Genomic DNA, 24,939 nt, shown 5'->3' with positions numbered 1-24,939 from the left:
ATAGATGCCTCCATTACTACTTCCCTTTCTATTTCAAATCACTTATCACATTATTAACATTATTTGTTCAAGATTTGCTTTCCTGTCTAGACTGTATACGCTATGAAGGCAGAGTTTATGTTTGTCTCACTGTTATGCATCAGAATTTAACAAAATAGCTGGCACACTACAGGAAGTCAATAGATATTTATGGAATAGAAGAAGGAAGAAAGAGGAGACCTCTGAACATACTTTCCAAGAGAAACATCACAGTCATATGGTGTTGGCCATACCTCAACTAGAATATAAAGGTTATGTGGCTCTTCAGGGGTGGCTGGCCTGGATGGATCCTAATCACCTTAGCTCAATATTGCTGCAAAGAAAAGTTCTGTGAGTTCCAAACGTGTTGATGAATAAAGTTGGACCTTTCTGTACATGGGCTAGGGCACTGAGTCTCCAGACTTGCCTAGTGCCTTAGAGTATCCAAGGCCCTTTCATCTCAGATGTCCAAACTGATTCTTGTAACAACTCTCTGAAGTCATTAACCCAACTCAAAGTGTATTTATTCATTCAGTTCAGTTCAGTTCAGTTGCTCAGTCAGTTTGACTTTTTGCGGCACCATGAACTGCAGCAGGACAGGCCTCCCTGTCCATCACCAACTCCCGGAGTTTACTCAAACTCATGCCCCTTGAGTCGGTGATGCCATCCAACCATCTCATCCTCTGTTGTCTCTTTCTCCTCCCTCCTTCAATCTTTACCAGCATCAGAATCTTTTCAAACGAGACAGCTCTTCACATCAGGTGGCCAAAGCATTGGCGTTTCAGCTTCAACATCAGTCCTTCGAATGAATATTCAAGACTAATTTCCTTTAGAATGGACTGGTTGGATCTGACCTTTTCCAGTCCTATGGCCACTGCTGAGTTTTCCAAATTTGCTGGCATATTGAGTGCAGCACTTTCACAGCATCATCTTTTAGGATTTGAAATAGATCAACTGGAATTCCATCACCTTCACTAGCTTTGTTTGTAGTGATGCTTCCTAAGGCCCACTTGACTTAGCATTCCAGGATGTCTAGCTCTAGGTGAGTGATCATACCATTGTGATTATCTGGGTCATGAAGATCTTTATTGTAGAGTTCTTATGTGTATTCTTGCCACCTCTTCTTAATATCTTCTGCTTCTGTTAGGTTCATACCATTTTTGTCCTTTATTGTGCCCATCTCTGCATGAAACGTTCCCTTGGTAACTCTAATTTTCTTGAAGAGATCTCTAGTCTTTTGAATAAGTGTCTCCGGTATTTCACTGGCTCATAGGTGTATTGTTCTTCTGCTGTGACCTGCAGGGTTTCTGTAAAAGAAACCCTACAGAAACCCTGTTTCTGTCAGACCCAACTGAACAAGTCAGACCCATTCTATTGTTCTATATTTAACTTCTTTTAAAAAAATCTTAAAAACATCCTATCTATCTGTCTTTGTTTTATGATATGCCTAGGCTTAAAAGAACACTTGGAAGATAAGGCTCATGTAGAGAATCCTCATGGTGCCAAGTAAAAACAAGACCACCTTCTGTCCTTTCCTCAGGCCTTTGAGGAGCTGGAGCTACACAGGAAACCACTGAAGAGGCCCTGAGGCCAGTTCACTAGCACTGAGCTTCAGGGCCTTGATCTATAATGGGGTGTCATCTGCTTAAATAGCTGCAGTCTTCCTCTGACCAGCTGCCCAGGCCATATGATATAAAGGTTTACTTGATGCTTCCTGCAATATAAAATTGCACCAGGGGCCCCTTGAGTGGTCTGGGAGGCCCTGATGAGTATCCAGGATGGCCTGGAAGTTGTCCAGGGCTGTCTAGTGCCAAATTTGCTGAGGAGGCTGCCACTAAGACTCTTGTTCACAGGGTCAGAGCTGCTTCAGTGACTTTGGAGACTAGCCCTTCCAAGGGACTGGAGAGGCAAGGATTCCCTTAGGTTCCTGATCTAGAGGAGGGGCAAAGAAGAGATAAGCTGTGAATGGGATCTCAGCTGGCAGAGAGAGGCAGAGGGAAGGTAAGGCAAGGTCAGGGCATGGAAAGTGGCAAATGTTGCCATAAACCTGTCACTCGTCATCATTAGCTTCCTTCAATGTTATATTTGTTTTTTCAATTATTTTCCATTATAGATTATATCTTATATCTTATATCTTATAAAGATATTGACTATAGTTCCCTGTGCTATAAGGTAAACCTCTGTTGCTTGTTGCATATCTACTTTTTAAAAATAAGAAACGTAGCATTCTATTGATATCAAGTCAAACAAGTAGAATCAAAATGTCATAAATTTTTTAGTTAGGCAAAAATTCATAAGTTTTCTAAAATATATGTATTATACATACTATTTATGTATATGTATGTGTTTGTGTGCTTAGTTGTTCAGTTGGGTCTGACTGATTTGCAGAAACCCTGCAGATCATAGCAGAAGAACAATACACCCGTGAGCCAGTGAAAGACCTGAGATACTTATTCAAAAGACAAGTGCCATCAATAGATAAGTAAAATGATGTAGAAGGTTGACTCCTATGTAAAGTCTTAATGGGACTTGGGGCCTCTCTTGTTTCCTTGGCTAATGTGGTTCTTGACAATTGTCTGGCCCTTGGTTGCCTTCCGGCAGAACAAGGAGAGTTTGTACAATAACTAATACTTCCTGCTGCACTTGGATCAATGTGACAGGACAGTCACACACACACTAACTAAAAGTTAGTCACTCAGTCGTGTCTGATTCTTTGATACCCGAAAGAGCCCACCAAGCTCCTCTGTTCATGGAATTCTCCAGGCAAGAATACTGGAGTGGGAAGCCATTGCCTTCTCCAGGGGATCTTCTCGACCCAGGGATTGAACCCACATCTCTTGCATCTCCTGCGTTGCAGGGAGATTTTTTTTTTTTTACCACTGAGCTACCAGGGAATCCCCATATATATGTATACAAAAGTTTTTCTACTACTCTTGATAAAGGATGAGAAAGAACACCAAAAAAAAAAAAAAGAAGAGCTGGAAAAATTAGAAAACATAAACTATATGAAATGGGAGCACTGAATATAAAATATAAAAAGTGAAACAAACTACATGAAAGTATAAAATCATCAAATAGTCCAGTTGTTTTTAAACATGACTGTTCATTAGAAACATATTTGGAGCTTTGGAGGAAAAAAAACAATACCTGGGCATTTGTATTTTTCAAAAAATTTCAAGGTAATTCTGATATGCATCTGGATTTTAAAAAGTGATTACAAGTTTTTCTATTAAATGGTAGTTTTGATGATATAGAATTCTATTATTTTTATGTTTATCAATCATGATACAATGGTATTAAATGGGTAATAGTTACTTAATCACAATAATAAAAGAAGTTTATCAGTTTTCACAATCAATAGCCAGACAAAAAATAAAAGACAATTATAATTGTAAGCCATAGTGGGAATATGATTAACTTAACAATATAAAATAATTACATACAATTTGAGGCGTCAAGCAGAGTGATGTGGTAAGTGGAAGTGCATACATGCACATGTTTTTATCTGCCCATCCAGCTATGTCTTTTGGTTGGTGCATTTAATCCATTTACATTTAAGGTAATTATCAATATGTATGATCTTATTACCATTTTCTTAATAGTTTTGGGTTTATTTTCTGTAGGTCTTTTCCTTCTCTTGTGTTTCCTGCCTAGAGAAGTTCCTTTAACATTTGTTGTAAAGCTGGTTTGGTGGTGTTGAATTCTCTTAATTTTTGCTTGTCTGGAAAGCTTTTGATTTCTCCATCAAATCTGAGTGAGAGTCTTCTTGCTGGGTAGAGTATTCTTGGTTGTAGGTTCTTCCCCTTCATCACTTTAAATATATTGTGCCATTCCCTTCTGGCCTATAGAGTTTCTATTGAGAAATCAGCTGATAACCTGATGGGAGTTCCCTTATATGATATTTGTCATTTTTCCCTTGATACTTTTAGAATTTTACCTTTGTCTTTTAATTTTTGTGAGTTTGATTACTATGTGTACTGGGGTGTTTCTCCTTGGGTTTATCCTACCTGGGACTCTCTGTGCTTCCTGGACTTGGTTGACTATTTATTTCACATGTTAGGGAAGTTTTCAGCTATTACCTCTTCAAATATTTTCTCAGATCCTTTCTCTCTCTCTTCTTCTTCTGGAACCCTTATAATGAAAATGTTGGTGTGTTTAATGTTGTCCCAGAGGTCTCATAGGCTGTCTTCATTTTTTTTCATTCTTTCTTCTATATTCTGTTCTGCAGCAGTGATTTCCACCGTTCTGTCCTCCAAGTCACTTATCCATTCTCTGTCTTAGTTATTCTGCTATTGATTCCTTTTAGGCTATTTTTCATCTCTGTTTGTTTGTTCTTTAGTTCTCCTAGGTCTTTGATAAACATTTCTTGCATCTTCTCCATTCTGTTTCTGAGATCCTGAATTATCTTTACTATCATTATACTGAAGCTTATCTCCACTTCATTTGGTTGTTTTTCTGGGGTTTTATATTATTGTCCTTTCATCTGGGATATAACTCTGCTTTTTCAACCTTATTAACTTTCTGAAATGTAGTTTTCTTTCTAGCTGCTGTGGGATTGTAGTTCTCCTTGCTTCTTCTATCTGCCCTCTGGTGGATGAGGCTGAGATTTCTCTAAGCTTCTTGATGGGAGGGACAGGGTGGTAAAAGCTAGGTCTTGCTCTGGTGGGCAGGGCCTTGCTCAGTAAAGCTTTAGTCCAACTATATGCTGATGGGTGGGATTGCACTCCCTCCCTGGTAGTTGTGCCTGAGGCAACCCCGTCCTGGGGTCTACAGGCTCCTACTGCTTAGTCACATCAGTCGTGTCTGACTCCGTGCGACCCCATAGACGGAAGCCCACCAGGCTCCTCTGTCCCTGGGATTCTCCAGGCAAGAATACTGGAGTGGGTTGCCATTTCCTTCTCCAATGCATGCATGCATGCATGCTAAATCGCTTCAGTCATGTCCGACTCTGTGCGACCCCATAGACGGCAGCCCACCAGACTTCTCTGTCCCTGGGATTCTCTAGGCAAGAATACTGGAGTGGGTTGCCATTTCCTTCTCCAAAATACCACCTAGTCTCACTCATATGTAGAATCTAAGAAACAAAACAAGCAAAATGAAAGACTACAGGCTCTACGGTAGGGTTAATAGTGACCTCCAAGAGGGCTTATGCCAAGAGGGACCTTCCAGGACTACCGCTGCCAGTGCCCCATCCTTGTGGTAAGCCCCTGCTGATCCAACCTCCACAGGAGAAGGTGTTTTGGTTCAGTTTCCTGTGGGGTCATTGCTCCTTTCCTCTGGGTCTTGGTGCACACAAGATTTTTTTGTACCCTCCAAGACTGGAGTTTCTGTTTCCCCCAGTCCTGTGAAAGTCCCTTAATCAAATCCCACTGACCCTCAGAGTCAAATTCCCTGGAGACTCCCAGTTCCTTTGTCAGATCCCCAGGCTGGGAAGCCTGATATGGGGCTCAGAACCTTCACAACAATGTGAGAACGTTTTTGGTTTTACTATTCTCCAGTTTGTAGGTCACGCACCTGGCGGTTATGGGATTTGATCTTAATCTGATTGTACTCCTCCTACTATCTCACTGCGGCTTCTTGTCTTTGGATGTGGGGTATCTCTTTTTGGTGGGTTCAAGCACCCTCCTGTCTGTGGTTGTTTGACAGTTATTTGCAATTTTGGTATTCTCACATAAGGAGATGAGCACACGTCCTTCTACTCCACCATTTTGAACCAGAAGCCCTTTAATGTTAGTTTAATTCTGGCTCAAAGAAGCATAGGAACCTAGGGTGTGAGTCCACCTGATTTCTTTAATTCTTCACTCCACCTATGTGACTTCACACAGATTACTTAACTTTATCGACCTCAAATTCCTCATCTATGAGGAAAATTATCAAAATACTTATTTTGGATGACTTTTATGAGAGCTAAGCAAAACTCTTTATTCATTCATTCCATAAATAGGTATTAAATGCTCTTCTGGTGTTTTGTGACTAATTTTCAATGTGTGTTTGTTTGTTGCAGGGGGGTCGGGGGTGGGGCTGGGGTAGGAGAGGGGCTTGTCCCATACCTTCATCAAGCAATGCACCAAACATCAGTTGGGTGTCTTACAGTTCAACTCAATTCTGAGAGTATCTACCTGGAGATAGCATCAGATTCCACAGATTAAGGGATCAACATTTGTTCTCTGTGATTCAGTCAGTAAAGAATCTGCCTGCAATGCAGGAGACCACCTGAAATGCAGAAGACCTTGGTTCAATACCTGGGTCAGGTTGGGAAGATCCCCTGGAGAAGGAAATGGCAACTTACTCCAGTATTATTTCCTGGAAAATGCCATGGACAGGGAAGCCTGGTAAGCTACAGTCCATGGGGTCACAAAGAGTTGGACACAACTTAGTGACTAAACCACCACCTACAAAACTGTAGATCCCCCCCTACTTCAGACACCGGACACAAGCCCAAGTAATCACCTATGCTTCTCAGCAAGTTATAGATGGGAGGTTCCAACAATCCCTCCAACTCAGGCTGCCAATCCCAAGTCCAAGTTATTACTTATACTTCTGACCACCTGGCTATAAATCAGAGGGTTCCACAACTTCCTCCTCAGGCTCAATTAATTTGCTAGAGCAGCTCACAGAACTCAGAGAAATGTTTTGCTCTCTAGGTTACTGATTTATTATAAAAGAATACAACTCAGGAATAGCCAGATGGAAGAGATATGAAGGGAAAGATACATGGGAAGAGTTCAGAGCTTCCACATCCTCTCACAGGTGTACCACTCTCCCATTTACATGTGGTCACCAAGTGGAAGCTTTCTGAACCCTGTCCTTTGGGTTTTCATGGAAGATTCATTACATAGGTATGACTGATTAAATCGCTGGCCACTGGCAATTGATTCAGCCTCCAGCCCCTCTCCCCTCCTCAGAGACCAGGCTGTAGGAAAGTTCCAGCCCTCTAATCACATAGTTGGTTCTCCTGGCAACCAGTATCCCCATCCTTAGGTGCTTCCAAAGGTCATCTCACTCACAAAACAAAGACATCTTTAATACTCTGAATACAGGAAATTTCAAGGATCTGGGGAGCTGTGAGCCAGGAACTTTGGATGAATACCAAGTACATATGAAAAATATATATTTGATCATCGGTATGACCAAACATATATCTCTTACAAATCACAATATCATAAATGTCCTCTATCTGCCAGGGACAATTCCAGACACTAATGATCAGCTATGAGCAAAACAGACAACCATCCCTAAAATCTCTGCCTTCACAAAATTTACATCTTCTATTTCTACCTGATACAATAAACACATAATAAGTTATATATATGGTCTGTCAGTCCACTGATAATTGGAGATAGTTTTGAAAATTTGGAGAATTATAATTGATAATTTTGGAGAAAAATAAAACAGAAGAAGAGTGGACTGAAATTTTAGGGGTGTGAAAGAAGGCCTTATTGAAAGGATAATATTTGGACAAAGATCTGAAGGAGGAGAAACAGTATACACATAGCACCTGCACCATGCCTGCCATGGAACACCATGATTTTTGTGTGACTACAATCACTGCAGTTGTTAAAACTATTTTTCACATTCTTCAGTTCAGTTCAGTTCAGTCACTCATTTGTGTCCAACTTTTTGTGATCCCATGAAATGCAGCACACTAGGCTTCCCTGTCCATCACCAACTCCCGAAGTATACTCAAACTCATGTCCATTGGGTTGGTGACATCATCCAATCATCTCATCCTCTGTCATCCCCTTCTCGTCCTGCCTTCAATCTTTCCCAGCATGAGGGTCTTTTCCAATGAATAAGTTCTTCCCATCAGGTGGCCAAAGTATTGGAGTTTCAGCTTCAGCATCAGTCCTTCCAATGAATATGCAGGACTGATTGCCTTTAGGATGAACTGGTTGGATCTCCTTGCAGTCCAGGGGATTCTCAAGAGTCTTCTCCAACACTTCTCAACACTTCTCAAAAGCATCAATTCTTCAGCACTCCGTGATCTTTACAGTCCAACTCTCACATCCATACATGACCACTGGAAAAATCAAAGCTTTGACTAGACTGACCTTTTTGGCAAAGTAATGTCTCTGCTTTTTAATATACTGTCTAGGTTGATCATAGCTTTTCTTCCAAGGAACAAGAGTCTTTTAACTTCATGGCTTAAATCATCATCTGCAGTGATTTTGGAGCCCAAAAAATAAAGTCTGCCACTGTTTCCACTGTTTCCCTATCTATTTCCCATGAAGTGATGGGACCAGATGCCATGATCTTCATTTTCTGAATGTTGAGCTTTAAGCCAACTTTTTCACTCTCCTTTTTCACTTTCATCAAGAGGTTCTTTAGTTCTTCTTCACTTTCTGCCATAAGGGTGGTGTCATATCTGAGGTTACTGATACTTCTCCCAACAGTTTTGATTCCAGCTTGTGCTTCAGTCCAGCATTTCTCTTGATGTACTCTGCATATAAGTTAAATAAGCAGGGTGACAATATACAGTCTTGACATACTCCTTTCCCAATTTGGAACCAAACTGTTGTTCCATGTCCAGTTCTAACTGTTGCTTCCTGACCTGCATATAGATTTCTCAAGAGGCAGGTCAGGTGGTCTGGTATTCCCACCTTTCAGAATTTTCCACAGTTTGTTGTGATCCACACAGTCAAAGGCTTTGGCATAGTCAATAAAGCAGAAGTAGATATTTTTCTGGAACTCGCTTGCTTTTTCAATGGTCCAGTGGATGTTGGCAATTTGGTCTCTGGTTCTTCTGCCTTTTCTAAATCCAGCTTGAACATCTGGAAGTTCACGGTTCTCGTACTGTTGAAGCTTGGCTTGGAGAAGTTTCAGCATTACTTTGCTAGCACGTGAGATGAGTCCAATTGTGGGGTAGTTTGAGCATTCTTTGGCATTGCCTTTCTTTGGGCACATTCTTCTTAGTTTCCCAGTTCAGTTCAGTTCATTTGCTCAGTCATGTCTGACTCTTTGCGACCCCATAAATAGCAGCACACCAGGCCTCCCTGTCCATCACAAACTCCCGGAAAAACAACTAATACAGAACTGGTAGAAGCAACTCAAAACACTGATATTAATTCTAACAATGATAATAATAGGCTATACTAAGAATAGTGAACACATCACTGTTTACAAGGTCTGAGTTATAGAACCTGACTCCAGGAGAATACCTTTTCCAACTCTTGGATGTAGGACAGATTCTCTTAAAGTGCTTATTGGTTTTTAGATATAAAAGGTGGTAATCAAACTGATTGCATAGATAACGGATTGTATATTTCTCTCAAAATCTCAGTTAATTCCTTTTCCAGAAGTTTCTAAAACTAAAGTAAAAAAAAGATAATTTGAGGCATTATAAAGCTAGTTGAAGAAATTCTAAGTTACATCAGAAATCATTTTTTGTGACCTCAGGAAGATCAGTTCACCTCTCTGGACTTTAATTTTACATTTTATTACTTATAAAATAAAGTAACTAAATAGTTACTTAGGATCCTTTGTTAAATTTCCTTGTATGACAATTATTAATTACTTACTCAATGGAGACAATGACAGCATTCAATTCCTCAGCCATGGTTGTGCACAGTTCATCATAATACCTGATTTCTAAAAGAGACAAGAGAGCAATCACTCACTATAATGCAGTCTATTTAATACTGTCCATTCTTAAATTCTGCTAACTGACTCAGACTTGAGTTATTAATGGTAAGAATAATAAAAAGTAAATGTGAACATACATCTCATTAACAGAGTTACAAGTACAAATGCAAAAGAATTAACCTGGTTTCTGATAAAATGCAATTGCTATAAATAACAGGAAAGCCATACAAGATTACCTTCAAATGTGTTGTTAACTAAAAATTTCTTTCATAATCGTCTATATAAAGTACATTAGATCATCACAGCACTGTTTACAATAGCCAGGACATGGAAGCAACCTAGATGTCCGTCAGCAGATGAATGGATAAGAAAGCTGTGGCACATATACACAATGGGCTATTACTCAGCCATTAAAAAGAATACATTTGAATCAGTTCTAATGAGGTGGATGAAACTGGAGCCTATTATACAGAGTGAAGTAAGCCAGAAAGAAAAACACCAATACAGTATACTAACACATATATATGGAATTTAGAAAGGTGGTAATGATAACCCTGTATGCGAGACAGCAAAAGAGACACAGATGTATAAAACAGTCTTTTGGACCCTGTGGGAGAGGAAGAGGGTGGGAAGATTTGGGAGAATGGCATTGAAACATGTATAATATCATATATGAAACGAATCGCCAGTCCAGGCTCAATGCATGATACTGGATGCTTGGGGCTGGTGCACTTAGACGACCCAGAGGGATGGTATGGGGAGGGAGGAGGGAAGGGGGTTCAGGATGCGGAACACGTGTATACCTGTTGCAAATTCATGTTGATGTATGGCAAAACCAATACAATATTGTAAAGTAATTAACCTCCAATTAAAATAAATAAATTTATATTAAAAAATTACATTAGATTCATTCTGATTTTGTAATTCTTCAAAGAGATATGCCTTTCTAAAAATCATAGTGAATAAGCAGTTCCTCCTTAGAACCCCAACATTTTTCTTTTAATACCCTCATTTGCTGTGATTCAGAAAAGTCGCCAACTTGAAAACTATGGTATTCCGTTTAAACCAACATACAACAAATAGAGTTTTAGGAAGTCTTAGCATTTCTTAGAAAGAGAATCCAAAAGTTTTTACATATTTTAATATGTAACACTTTAATCCCTTGTTCTTTGGATATATTAATATTCTTACATTAAGTGCTAGATTGTCTCAACAGAAAGCCACAGAATACCTTATTTATAGACTTTCCAAGGCAGTATTAGAACCAGAAGTTCAATAACTACATAAACAGTTGCATATCTCCTCCAGACTGAGGCTTTCCTCTCTGACGGGACTGATGAGTCAAAATTGTGTGGAAAAGGCTAGGCTGACTCATAATCCATACCATTCCTGGCACTTCCACATCCTGGCCTCTGGTGTACTGTCTCTCCTGGCAAGCGTCCAATGCTACAGATGCTATCCTTTCTAGGGCAGAGACTCTGTTTTACTCATTTTTGTATTCCCATCATCTAGCACACATTAGAGTGACCAAAGGTCCAGGTTTGCACACAACTGTTAGAGGTTCTATACCCAAAGTCCTATAACCCAGGAAACCTCTCAGCCCTGGGCAGACCTACATATTCAGTAATCATCTGTTGGAAATATGAAAAAATATTCTTTTATTCAGTAATCATCTGTTGGAAATATGAAAAAATATTCTTTTATTCATAAAAGAATAAAAGAATAAGTGATGAATATGGAGTTAAATGAAATGAGATTACTAGAGAAAGTTACACTTTTTGGCCTTTGCCTTTTTTTTTTTTTTTAAGACAAACCAGAACAAGTTGCCTTTGCCTTTTTTTTTTTTTTTTTAATTTACTGTTATTTATTTATTTCATTTCCTTGGTGGCTCAGCCAGTAAAGAATCTGCCTGCAAAGGAAGTAACCCAGGCTCAATCCCTGGGTCAGGAAGACCCCCTGGAGAAGGGTATGGCAACCCACTCCAGTATTCTGGTCTGGAATTCCTTGGACACAGAAGCCTCGTGGGCCACAGTTCACGGAGTTGCAAAGAGCTGGACATGACCGAGTGACTAAAAACAACAACATTTATTTATTTGGCTGCACTGGATTTTAAGTGTGGCATGTTGCAGCATGTGGGATGTAGTTCCCTGAAGCCAGGCGCCCTGTATTGGCAGTGCGGAGTCTTAGCTACTGGACCACCAAGGAAGTCCCACCATAGCCTTTAAACTTAATGGATGAAAATAATTTCTGGGCTGAAGATGAGAAAGTAGCTCCGTAATAATTATGAGCAGAGGTAAGGCCCTTATCTGTCCTCCTTAATATGCTTTTCACTGGCTGCTCCACTTGGCTGCCTGCGATTTTTAATGTGTATTCTGCTCATGAAAGTTATCCAATGCTAAAAAGAATGTTCTTGAACTTTTCAAGGTCATTATCCCTTTAACTGGGGCATACGTTTTATATTTTCATCTTTGGTTTCATAAGCAGATGAAATGTTGATGAATTAACATGTACACACAGAAATCCTTGTTCTATTTCATAGAAAGATGTCTTCAGAACACAAGTTGGTCTAGAGCTACAGATACCTGCCTCATATTCTGGCCCAACTTTACCTTGTTTGGGTATAGAAAGCAGCCTCACTACTTCACAATAAGTTAGTGTATGATTTAGATTACAGGAAATATTTTCAAAACAGTCTGCCTGAATTAACAAACAGGCAAAACTCTTGGTGTAGGGTAGCTATATAATTAATCATCCAAACCAGGATCCTTTCAAGAATGGAAAGTGGGGAGGAGGGGGTGCTATGAATAACTTTGCTTGGATGGTAGGGATGACTGGGACTGCCAGGGGGTCGAAGTCCAGTGGTCCCCTTCTCCTCACCCAGTAAGAAAGTCAACCCAGTCATACATCTCTGCCAGGGCCGGCCACAACCCCAAACAGCGTAAAGGTGAGGACATACTTGCGCTTGCCAAGGCCCAGCCTCCTCCATGGATGTAAACAATGCTGCGTTTCAGAGGCTCTTCTGGTTTTGGAGGGCCTTCAAACACTCTGACTTCCACACCATCAAAGTCAGTGTCGGTCACCTTCACCTGAGCAGACGACCATGCGCTTTTCTTGCCAAAAGAAACGATGATGAAGTTCAGCGCAAGCAGATGATGGCTGAGGCCCAGGAAGTGTATCAGGTTGCTCTGGAGGATGAGGGGAGGATGAAGGAGAGCGTGCGTCAGCTTTGTTGTCACCTGAGCCAAACTCACCAACCCTCAGCATTTGAATTCTTACATGCAATTGCCACTATGCTTGAGGACTCACTGGCCACTTTCAATAAAATAACACAATGTATCTATCTTTCTTTCCTTGAGCTTGCAGAGTATTTTCTTATATGAGATCTTCTTTGATCTTCAGATAATCTCTGAGTGGGAAATATGTCACTAGTCTTGTTTTATGAAGTAGGCTTAGGAATTAGCTGAATGTGCCCATCTTGCTGGTTAATTGGAAGTTCTGCAACTCAAACCTGGGAACTGTGAATTCCAGTTTTTAGTCCCTTTCCTCACCCTAAATTAGCACATCACATTTCCAATAACATACTAGGAGTGAAGGAAGAATACTTTATTTGAATACACATAAAAGACTCTTTGCGACCCCATGGACTGTAGCCTACCAGGCTCCTCTGTCCATGGGATTTCCCAGGCAAGAGTACTGGAGTGGTTTGCCATTTCCTTCTCCAGGGGATCTTCCTGACCCAGGGATCGAACCCAGGTTTCTCACATTGTAGGCATACGCTTTACTGTCTGAGCCACCAGGGAAGATCCCAACTTTATCTCCTAGTGGCTCTCAAACCTTGAAGGGGAGCAGCTGAAGATTTAACAGTGTGCTTCTGTAGAATATGAAACAGAACACTGATGATTAGTGAAATATTTAATGCCATCATAAGATCAAGAAGACAATGTCATGAGTAGAAATAAGAGCTATATGTAGTCTGCAATACACCATAATACAGCTTCCCAGCACATGCATAGAGCACACTGTTATGCCTTGAAGAGGACACAGATGTGCTATGACACTGATCCTCTCTGTCCCTGGGCAGCCAAGTTCCTGAGCCGTTTACCCCACTGTCTCATATAAAATATTATTACTGTATACATATGCCCTGCCATGAAAAGAGCTGGAAAGACTGCATTATAGAACAATTAGCCAGTGTTCATGAAAAGCAAGAACCAGAAGCGATTTATCTAACCATGAACAGTTTTTCCAGCAATTCCATTAATATCTATTGGCTGCCAATATATGCAACAGCAAAGCAAATGAATATTAATAAAATAACTCAATTTCAGTGTGTATCGACCAATTTATTGAAAAAGTTAAAACAACTTTTACTGTTCTTGATATGAAACAAATAAATGTGTTTGTGCACACACACACATATACAGAGGAGTCTAATCATAAGATTAAAGGTTTAAAGTCTTTGGCAAACTAGGAAGAGGTAATCATCATTTGAGTTTTGTGGTAACACATCAGTCTAATGGGGGAATGCGGAGATTCACTGGGACCTAGTTGAGAATCTCTGTATTCACTAAGATTTCTAGACTTCACATGATAAACCCTTGTGAATTAACAGAGAACACACAAGATCAATTCTATTTCTCACAGCCAAAGTTGCTCAATAGGCATGAAACAATAAAATATGAAGAAAGAAATGGCAGGCTTGCCTCAGTTACTTTATGGACTACATTTTTTGCTTTTAGCTAAATGAAGACTTTATTAAATATTTAAAACAAATTATATGAGTTTCTTCACTAAAGGAAAGCTGTAAAACAAGTGAACTGTCTTTACAAAACAGATTACAGTAGATTATTCATTTTACATAGAATCCACCCCTGGTTTCCCTTATGTATTGCATGCTCTGATTGCATGCAGACTTACCTCAATCTGCCCATACCTTTCCTAAAGCACTTCTACTGTATTAGCTTATGATCACTGACATTAAATGGGGTTTCTGAACAACTATCTGCATTGTTCACAACATCGACAAGGGACAAAAGTGCTCATTGGAGAAGGGACAGTTTGTTTATGAAGGAGAAAAAGGTAAGTAGATGCATCTTAGGCTAGATGGGTGTAAAAATTGTGCTAATATTTGGAATTCATTGATAAATTTGAGAATGAAAAATCATTATCCTACAGATAATAGTGAGTTTGTTTCAAAATTTGAAAATAGAGATAATCAAACAGTAATCTGTCATTAACCAATTTATTATTACTATTATTAATAATAGTTATCACTGCCTGAGTGCCTACAGTGTAAGGAGAGGTTGTTGAATTCTGGCTACAGTTCTATTATTTTCCTCCTTCTGAGGAAGAGAGAAAAGAAGCTTAGAGATTAACCAGTATAGAAGCTGGATTCCAGGAACTATGAGAGGGCTGCAGGACATACAGAATTACCCTAGAGATGCTTGTTGAGAACAGTGTGCGCACAGGAAGCTGCTCTGAAAACTATCCAGGATAGGATGACATTCTCATGTGTATGTGATATTGTGTGGCATGATAAAACTGTGAATGGTATGCAACGTTTCCCCCTAATATCAATTGCTTTCCTTAGCTTTTCTCACTGCTCCCCTCCTATCCCTACTGTCTGGCAAATAAAATCAGTAGCCAAGCCTTTCTGTAGTTGTTACCTCAAGGAAGGGATATGAGAACAAATAGCAAAGAAACAGGAGTATTTTCCTGCTTTTAATTTTCAAAAGCCTACATCCTTTGGAAAATTGAAACAAAAAACACATCAATTTAGAAGACTGCATGATGAATAAGAAGTCGCCTGAACAGAAAGTGAATCTCCAAACTAGGTGGTGGCAGATGGAAGGAGAAAGTATTGGAGATGAAATGAGGAATGTAAGGATTGATATCTGAGATTCAACGAAAAAAGAATCTTGGGACACAGCAACCCTCAGATATGTCTATGGAATCTGAGAGCAATAGACATGTGTCTCATGCCCAAGACAGAACCCTGGAAAAAGGCAAGACTCTCGGGAAGACTGACTTCAGGATATGTCTAGGAAGGTGGTGCCTCAAATGACCTCAGAGAGCTCCTTGGGCTCCAGATGGTGCAGGAGCAGCAGAAGAATTCCATGTGCCCCAAAGGCACAAAAATAGCAAGGTTGCATGAATGTCTTGCAGACGTTTCTGAGACAACTCCATTATCCCCGGCCCATGATGCATTCTCAAGGGTCCAACAGGAATAGAAGAGAGCACTAATAGATCTGAAAGGCTCTCATAAGTAAGAACAAAGGATATCCCAGGGCAACTTGTAGGAACCAAACACCAAGGACCAGGTGGAACAGGAATGTGGGCTAAGGATGTGTACCCAAATGCCTCCCCCCACCACCCAAAGTATTATGTCTCAACATATAAAACACCCCAAAACCTGAAAGAAAACAGTGATGGAGGAATACCTAAATTCATTGGAATTAAGTTCTACCTAAAGAATAAAGGCTTGAAATATAGATCAAGTTATACTTCTTGCATTGAGTTCATGAAATGAGATTCAGATCCACCCAAGAGACATTCTCAAGTTGTTGTTTCCTGAAACCTTTTTAGAAGTAGCCAGAAAACTCCAGTAGCACAAAGAAGCATTCCAAGCGTTAAGAGTTTAATGGGTTGTGAATTGACCCAGTCTTGGCTGGCTTAAGTACCCTAAGGCAATGCTAGATGTCTTAAAACTTGCCCCATAACTATTCCAGGATCTAGAAGGGAATTCTGCCTGAGGAGGTGGAGATACTCATTACACCTTACTAGAACCAGTTATACAAAATAGGTTGGCCACGGGTTCCCTACTGGGTCTGACGACCAAAGGTCATAGGACAAGCAAAATGAAAGGAAGTCAAGCAAAAACTATACTCTGCTTAAATTATACTCTGTTCATTTTTGTGTTTATGAATGGGATTGTTCTCTGCTAATTCATTTATCATTCAAATAAGAAAATATATTCAATGGACAGGGAAACTTAAGGGGGAGAAAAAGACAATCTTCTGGAGCTTAGAGAAATAGAAGAGAACCAAGAACTGTAAATGAATAGCTGATGTTAGTTAGTTAAGTAATACAAGTTTAGTAAGAGAAACCTAGATAAAGGGTTGCACAAGCCCAGAGAAGGAAGGAATTACTTGTGCCTCTTCTTGATGAGATGAAATTCAGTAAGGCATCTATTTTGAATTGTGCCTTAATAGAAGATGAAGGGGCTTCCCAGGTGGCTCAGTGGTAAAGAATCCACCTGCCAATGCAGGAGATTTGGGTTTAATCCTTGGGTCGGGAAGATCCCCTGGAGAACGAAATGGCAACCCACTAAACATTCTTGCCTGAGACAATCCCATGGACAGAGGAGCCTGGCAGGCCCCAGTCCATAGGGAGCAAATAGTCAGACATGATTGAGTGTACACACACACAAGATGAAGTGCGAACAGTAAGGAAAAGGATAGGAAACCAAGATGTGAAAGTGTTTGACAAATGCCTATGGGAAGAAAATGTAATCAAGGGAAGTGGAGGCATGCAGAGCATGGCAATAAAGGCTCAATGTAAGAGGCATGTCAGTGTCAGGTTTTATTTCCGAGGGGTCCAAAAACACTGCTGACAGTGACTTCAGCCATGAAATTAAAAGACGCTTGCTCCTTGGAAGAAAAACCATGACAAACCTAGACAGTATATTAAAAAGCAAAGACATCACTTTGCTGACAAAGGTCCATATAGTCAGAGCTATGGCTTTTGCAGTAGTCAAGTACAGATGTGAAAGCTGGACCATAAAGAAGGCTGAATGATGCTTTTGAATTGTGGTGTTGGAGAAGACTGCTGAGATCCTTGGACTGCAAGGAAAACCAACCAGTCAAACCTAAAGGAAATCAACCCTGAATATTCATTGGAAGGACTGATACTGAAGCTCCAGTACTTTGGCCACCTGATGCAGTCAACTCACTAGAAAAGACCCTGATAATGAGAAAGACTGAGGGCAAAAGAAGAAGGCAGCAGAGGGTGAAAATGGTCGGATGGCATCACTCAATGGACATGAATTTGAAAAAACTTCAGGAGATAGTAAAGGACAGGGAAACCTGGCATGCTGTAGTCCATGGAGTTGCAGAGTCAGACATGACTTAGAGACTGAACAATAACAAGAGTCATGTCAAACACCAAAGTCAGTAGCATAGACTCCACAGTGATGCCTGGGTTAAAGGCTCAGCTTCCCCAACTGCCAGCAGTGGGATCTCAGGAAAGTTACTCATCCTCTCTGTGCTTCAATTTCTCATATATAAAACAGAAATAATAATACTAATTGGTTGAAAAGATTGTTGTGATGCTTAAAAAAGTAAAAACAGGTACTAGAATAGTACCTGGCTTTTACTAAGCCTTCTATTGTTACTGTCACATCACTGATCTGGAAAATCCTGCATGATGAAATGTGGGTCCAGGGATAGACAGCCCCATGTTTCCAGGGAAACTGAGATGATCGTTTTTTTCCCATTACATAATTTGTTATTAGGACCACAATGATTACCTGAAATTATTACAGGTTAAAAAGATGTAAAATTGTTATCTCTAAAAAGTTCACTTGTATGCTCATGTCAAAGTGGGAGGGAGAGGTGGGGGAAAGTCCTAGTACACTCCACACACATCAATAACTCAGTGTGTGATCAACTTTCAACACAAACCAACCACATTAGATACCTGGAGCATCTATTATAACTCACTACCTACTTCACTTCTCACATTCAAAAGTTGGTATTCCACACAAGTGGTTCTCCAACTTTTCCTGTTGATGGCCATTTCATCCTGTCAAGCAGTTTTCTAATTCTCCTCTCCAGATTCTGCCTTTTTCCTGCCTGTTATAGGACAACAATTTCATAGAACAAACTTATCTGCATGACCATAAAGTCACATTTAAAAGAAAATGTATTTATTTTGACTGCTTCAGGTCTTAGATGCAGCACTTGGGGATCTTCAGCTGTGGCACATGGGTTCTTCTCCGGGGCACCTGGGCTTCTCTCTAGTTGTGGCCTACAGGCTCAGTAGTTATGGTGCATGGGTTTAGTTGTCTCACGGTATGTGGGAGCTTAGTCACCCCCTCAAGGATAGAACCCATGTCCCCTGCACTGAAGGTGGATTCTTAACCACTGGAGCACCAGGGAAGTCCCAGTCACATTTTTTTTTTTTTATTTTTTGATTGAAGGATAATTGCTTTACAGAATTTTGTGTTTTTCTGTCATACATCAACAAGAATCAGCCATAGTCTGGTCACATTTTTTAAACATTGTAAAATCTGAGTATACTTTAAAATGCATATTTATTTATTTCTATCGGTGTGCAAATTACATGACCTGCACTTTTAAACACTGTACAGATCACCTGTGACTCACTAACGCAGTACTTTTTTTCTACAAACAACTTCAATGTTTGTGTCAAGAAACTACCAAAAGTCAGGTAACAATAATTCAACAGGTATTAAACAGGCCCTGACTAGTATGTGTAAGGACTTCCCAGGTGGCGCAGTGATAAAGAATCTGCTTGCCAATCTGCTTCCCTGGGTCAGAAAGATTCCCTGGAGTAGAAAATGGTAACCCACTCCAGTATTCTTGCCGGGAAAATTCCATGGACCGAGGAGACTGGTGGGCTATAGTCCTTGAGGTTGCAAAGAGTTGGACACCACTGAGGACTGAGCATGCACGCACAGAGTACATGTAAAGATTCTGCTATATGTGACAGCAATACAAAGATAGGTGAAAGATGGACTCAGAACTTAGGCAGTTAAGAATTCAAATCTTGACTGACTGCTGCAAATTTCCATCTGTCTTTAAGCTTTCAAAGTTAACTAAACTTTCTCTGACTTTAGCTTTTAAGGGAAATCCTCTGATTTTAAATCATTGATTCAGATCATTTTTTTTAAAGTTGCAGACCAAACAAAACTTGCCTGCAGGCCAAATCTGGACTAAACCACCAGCTGCAACTTCCAATGTAGAAGATGATGCAGTCTGACTAAAGGTGCAGCTGGAAAAATGGTGGCAGGTGAAATGCTCTTAGTTGTTAATGGTTAAACAGAAAGGATTTTGGACACTCTTTTTAATGAGACTATATTTTGGGCAAAATGATGCAGCTGAGGTGCACACAGTAGATTGGCGAGAGGAGACTAGAGGACCACAGCCATAGCATTTGGCAACTGTTGACAGGAAGAAAATGAAGGTCTGCCCCAGGAGAATATAAGGGAGGGAATACATTCAAGAGGTATCACTGAGGCAGTTGATGCACCTTGGTAACTGCACACAGAGTAAGATATGGCATCAGGAAGCAGGCTGGTAGGACACAGGCAAAGGACTGAAAGGCCCTGGAAGTCTTCACTTAGGGTATGAGAAACACAGAATACAGGCAGAAGAACAATCAGGAAAGGTAAGAAAATTCCGTTTTAAAATTATTCCATTTAAAGGACATCTAGGTAGACAGGTATAAAAGAACATCTAGGTAGACAGGTATAAAAGACAGAGTCAGAGATTCAAGGAGGCAAGGCCTGGAGGAAGAGCTCACAGGTATCTGCTAATAACGCAGACAATTGTAAGACTCAAGAGATCTAGCAAAGAAACAAAACACAGTGACAAGGAAATAGACCAAGGAGGAAACTATGCTTTTCCTAGCCAGGAGAAGTTTTGGGCACACTGTGGAGGCATAATCCAATTATTTCAATAGTCTCATCACTGCCAGCTCTGCCCTCTGACTACTGCTCCCTTAAGAGATCTAATGATTGCCAACCTCCTGGGTATTTCAAGATCTTCTAATGCCTTCTGTTCCAACCTGCAGAGAATTCCCATGATCATGATTGCTCAAACCAAGCAGCAAAAGTGTCAGTCCAGGCTAAGTGATACTAAGAATTATAGCACCATTATCAGCTTATGATATGATGCAGAAACTTAAAAAATAGAGATACATGACTTAAAGGACAAAGATATGTATAACTCAGTTCAGTTCAGTTCAGTTCAGTCACTCAGTCATGTTCGACTCTTTGCAACCATATAACTAGACTTCAAGAAAAGAGAATCTCTCATCTGGTTGCCTGGAGGCAGTATCAGCTGATTAAACAGAGTTTAATAGAGACATTACTTTGCCAACAAAGATCCGTATAGTCAAGGCTATGGTTTTTCCAGTGGTCATGTATGGATGTGAGAGTTGGACTGTGAAGAAAACTGAGCGCCGAAGAAGTGATGCTTTTGAACTGTGGTGTTGGAGAAGACTCTTGAGAGTCCCTTGGACTGCAAGTAGATCCAACCAGTCCATTCTGAAGGAGGTCAGTCCTGGATGTTCATTGGAAGGACTGATGCTGAAGCTGAAACTCCAGTACTTTGGCCACCTCATGCAAAGAGTTGACTCATTGGAAAAGACCCTGATGCTGGGAGGGATTGGGGGCAGAAGGAGAAAGGGACGACAGAGAATGAGATGGCTGGATGGCATCACCAACTCAATGGACAGGAGTTTGGGTAAACTCCAGAATTTGGTGATGGACAGGGAGGCCTGGTGTGCTGCGATTCATGGGGTCACAAAGAGTCGGACACGACTGAGCAACTGAACTGAACTGAACTGAGTGAGTGATCAGTAGGCTGGACAAGGAGAGAAGGGTGGGAAAAGGCACACAGATGTTTGTGGTTGTGGAGCACGTGTTCTACACTTGTGCCTTCTGCCCATCACCTTTACTTTGCTTTACAAATGTTCAGCATCCTCCTCCTCTAGTAAGGAAAATATATTGAAGTCCTCTTTCCTACTGTCGCCTAGATTACAAGGATAAAAACGTCCTTTTATTTACTGAGGGTTGGAGATCTCTAATCCAATCCAACTCTGATGAAAGGACGGGCTCTGTTGGGAGGCTCTAGGCCATATGGTGCATGCATGCACAGTTGTTCAGTTGTGTCTGACTCTTTGGAATCCCTGAGACTATAGCCTGCCAGGCTCCTCTGTCTTTGGGATTTTCCAGGCAAAAATACTAGAGAGGGTTGCCATTTCCTCCTCCAGGGGATCTCCCTGAACCAGGGATGGAACCCAATAGGTTCACCAATGATATCATGACCCTACTGCCCACATCAATGACATATTTGGCTTCTGCAGGTATTAAAAAACTTGTTCTTTCTTGAAGCTTTCTTCCTTCTATATTTCACCAGTCTCTTGCCACATTAATAATTAATTCCTCCTTTTTCTCTTTTGGATATTTTATTGATTTTTTTTCCTTCCTTTCCTGTCCACTGGCCCTATAAATGATGGTGGCCTAGAGCATTCCATGGACTGTACAGTCTATGGGATCGCAAAGAGTTGGACATGACTGAGTGACTTTCACTTTCATCTGGTTAAGGAACCTTCCTATAGTTGTCCTTTCTCCCTTTTTTCCTTTAGTCAGCATTCATAAAATAAACCTTCTGGACCATACTCTGAGAATAGGCATGGACTAAAAGAGTTCTAGCAAAGCACTGGAGGGAATTATTAAGCCAACCTGTGAAGCACAAATATAATTATGTATTAATAACAGTAGGGTTCTCTGATGAGACTGCTCTATTACATTTCTTATTTGTTCATTCCTCCATCTAAGATTTTCTTATAAGCTACAAAACAAACCTGATGAAAACCTCACCACCACTCACTGATAAGATAACCTAGAAGAGAGAAAGGCAAGAACTCAGAGGCATCTGACACCCTAACCCCTTCTCCCTAAAGCCTTCAGTTTGTTCTCTCATTGCAGTTCAAGCTGGGAGAGCACAAAAAGGAGAAGCTGGTCTCTTTCCAGTGCCTAAACATGTTTGTTTACTTTTCACTATTGCACAGAAGATAATTTCTGTATTGCCAAAGTACTTGCTTAGCTCCAAAAGTCCTCTAAATTTGAGGGGGATAACAGCTCATACATATTGACATTTGCACACAGGCAAATGGAGTCACGAAGAGTCAGACATAACTTAGCAACTAAACAACAACAAATCACTCTTCTTCACGTGAAGTCTCAGGCCACAAGTGGTCCATGAAAGGTGTCACATAGGCATGAAGTGGGGGCCTGGACTGGAACCCACTCTGGCTCTGGAAACCTCAGCCATCATCCTCAACTGTCACTCACTAGTCAATTGATTCTCAAACCTACTTCATGAAACTGGAAGACATTACATCTGGAACGACCCTTAAGTTTCCCATATTACACAAAGGGAAACTGAGGCCTGGAATGGATATGTGACTCTCCCAAGATCAGCAGCTCTAGCCATGAACCCTCTGGGCTGAGGAGGCCCCTCCATCTGCCCCTTTTTTCTCAGCTCTTCCTCACCAGCACGTTTCTTTCTCAAGCCTTTTAGCAACTTGAGACAAGATCTGAGACTTGGAGATCAAATTTTTTTTCCAGTGTCCCATGTCCATGGTCATAAACAAATGTCCTTCATGAGGCTACACAAGCTGCAAAAAGCCTCCCTTATTGCCAGGACAAGTAGTATTTGTTTTCATCTGAGTGTTCCAAATAGCAGCTGACTCAAGGCAGCACAAAAGAATTAAACTTCTAAACAAAACCTCCTAAACTTCCTCTGCTATAGACAGTACAGAGCTTGCCCACTCATGCCCTCTGCCTGACTTCACAAGTGTGTTACACAAGATACTGCAGGAGTTGAGTTAATCTTTTGCTCTATGTAAAGTGCAGAGAAGAAAATTTGATATCTCTTTGAAAAACTGTTTATTAAATGGCATATAGACCCAAAAGATAAAAGGCAAATGATTTTTATAGATATTAACTACACGTCAGAAGAGCCAGATTCAGATGCTAACTATAGTAAGCTAAGATCTCTTTGTGTATATTGAGAATGTGATTATAATAATTCAACAGATACTATATAAAATACAAAATACATAATAAAGTATAATATTTATAATAATTATTCTGTATATTGCTTTACAGTTTATAATCATTTGAACTTTCTGAATTTCACAAGAACCTGTGAAACAGGAAGAGCAGATATTACATTTTTTGTTTGTTTGTTTCAGGCTTAGAAACGTTAAATGCCTTGCCCAGGATCAAAGAACTCCAAGTGACAAAGTACTAGAACCCAAAAGCCCAACTAATTGCCCTATCCCTCTGAATGTTATTACTTACAGGTCAGAAGAAAATCACAACTAAACCACTGTTTAAAGCTGAGTTTCTCCCATCACACAGGTTTTGAACACCTAAACAAATAAAAAAGGCCTAAAATCAGGCTGGAGAGTGCAAGAAGGTCATGAAATTTATCTCACCCTACCAGCTACAACTTCTCTTTGCCAGCAGATCTTCTGGGCTGGGTAGCAGGACTAGTTTGCCTAGGTAAACAGTGCCTAAGGAAACTGGCATCAGTGCAAAAGCCAATGGCTCTACAAGCAATTGGAATTTCTACAGCCAGCAGTTTCAAGTTAATACAGCTCAGTCACTTGTTGGCCTGAGGCATTAGGAGACAGGCTGGACCACCGGGCTCAGGAAGGAGAGCAGAAGGCAGGGCTGTTGTGAAAGAATAAGTGTTCCCCAGTGATGGAGGTTTTACTTTTACCCCAGGAGAGGCTTCTCAATTTAACAGATTCAGGAAATTGAAACAATTTACTCTTTACAAACTTTTATTCATGATTCATAGCTACAACAATCTAATGTGGTTAATGCATAACCTATTAAGTCTAAGTCAAATATCTGTACAGCAGATGAGATAACTATACAGTGGTCCTCAGTACCCACAGGGGATTGATTCCAGCACCACCACCTCCAGCACATACCAAAATCTGTGGGTGTTCAAGCCCATTATATAAAGCGGCATAGTGCAGTAGGCCCTCCACATCCAGAGCTTCAAGGATAGAAAACTGATCCAGGTGAGCAACAGCAGAAACTAAGGACTGACTGTACTTCTGTCCTAACATAAATTTATAAGTTACATATCCCATCATAAGGAAAATGGTCCATGTCTATGATATGACTTTGAATCTCTCTTTACGATACATTTAAAGAACATCTATTCCTCCTCTCTTGCTTGAGCCTCCTCCCCCACCCCCGTTTCAATCCTAGGGAAGTGAAAGTCTGGTCCCAACAAAAGATATAGAGCCCAAATGAAGAGACAAAAGGAGTTTGGCACACCAATAGGTTAGTAAATTGTTTGGTTTAAAAATACACTTAAAAAAAAAAAAAAGATCCAAAATCCAAACTATAATATAAAAACAGTAGAAGTTATAAGACATATCCTGTTTGCTAATATAGTCTCATTTAACACACTGCATTTTTAATTTACGTATCTTGTTCATGAACATAACCAAATCTTTGAGTCCAACAGTGATATTTATGGAGCTCTGTAGTTCTACCAATAT

At 40.3% G+C, this 24,939-nt stretch overlaps 1 protein-coding gene across 2 annotated transcripts in view; it reads right to left on the bottom strand.

Moving 5' to 3' along the window:
- NCEH1 (neutral cholesterol ester hydrolase 1) overlaps nt 1-24,939 on the bottom strand; it is a 63,935-nt gene that overhangs the window by 13,325 nt on the left and 25,671 nt on the right. For both annotated transcript variants that reach the window (XR_009494065.1, NM_001123034.1), the window contains exons 2-3: nt 12,557-12,785; nt 9,537-9,606 (exon numbers count right to left, since the gene is read on the bottom strand). Coding sequence is in view for 1 of the 2 variants with exons in the window: in NM_001123034.1 (NP_001116506.1) it covers nt 9,537-9,606; nt 12,557-12,785 (299 nt within the window). In the remaining variant the exon portion in view is untranslated. The remainder of the gene's footprint in view (nt 1-9,536; nt 9,607-12,556; nt 12,786-24,939) is intronic.

The sequence above is a fragment of the Bos taurus genome, chromosome 1 (assembly GCF_002263795.3).
Source record: "Bos taurus isolate L1 Dominette 01449 registration number 42190680 breed Hereford chromosome 1, ARS-UCD2.0, whole genome shotgun sequence".
NCBI lineage: Eukaryota > Metazoa > Chordata > Mammalia > Artiodactyla > Bovidae > Bos > Bos taurus.
The sequence above is the reverse complement of the archived record's forward strand: the minus strand, read 5'-3'. Positions and strand labels throughout refer to the sequence as shown.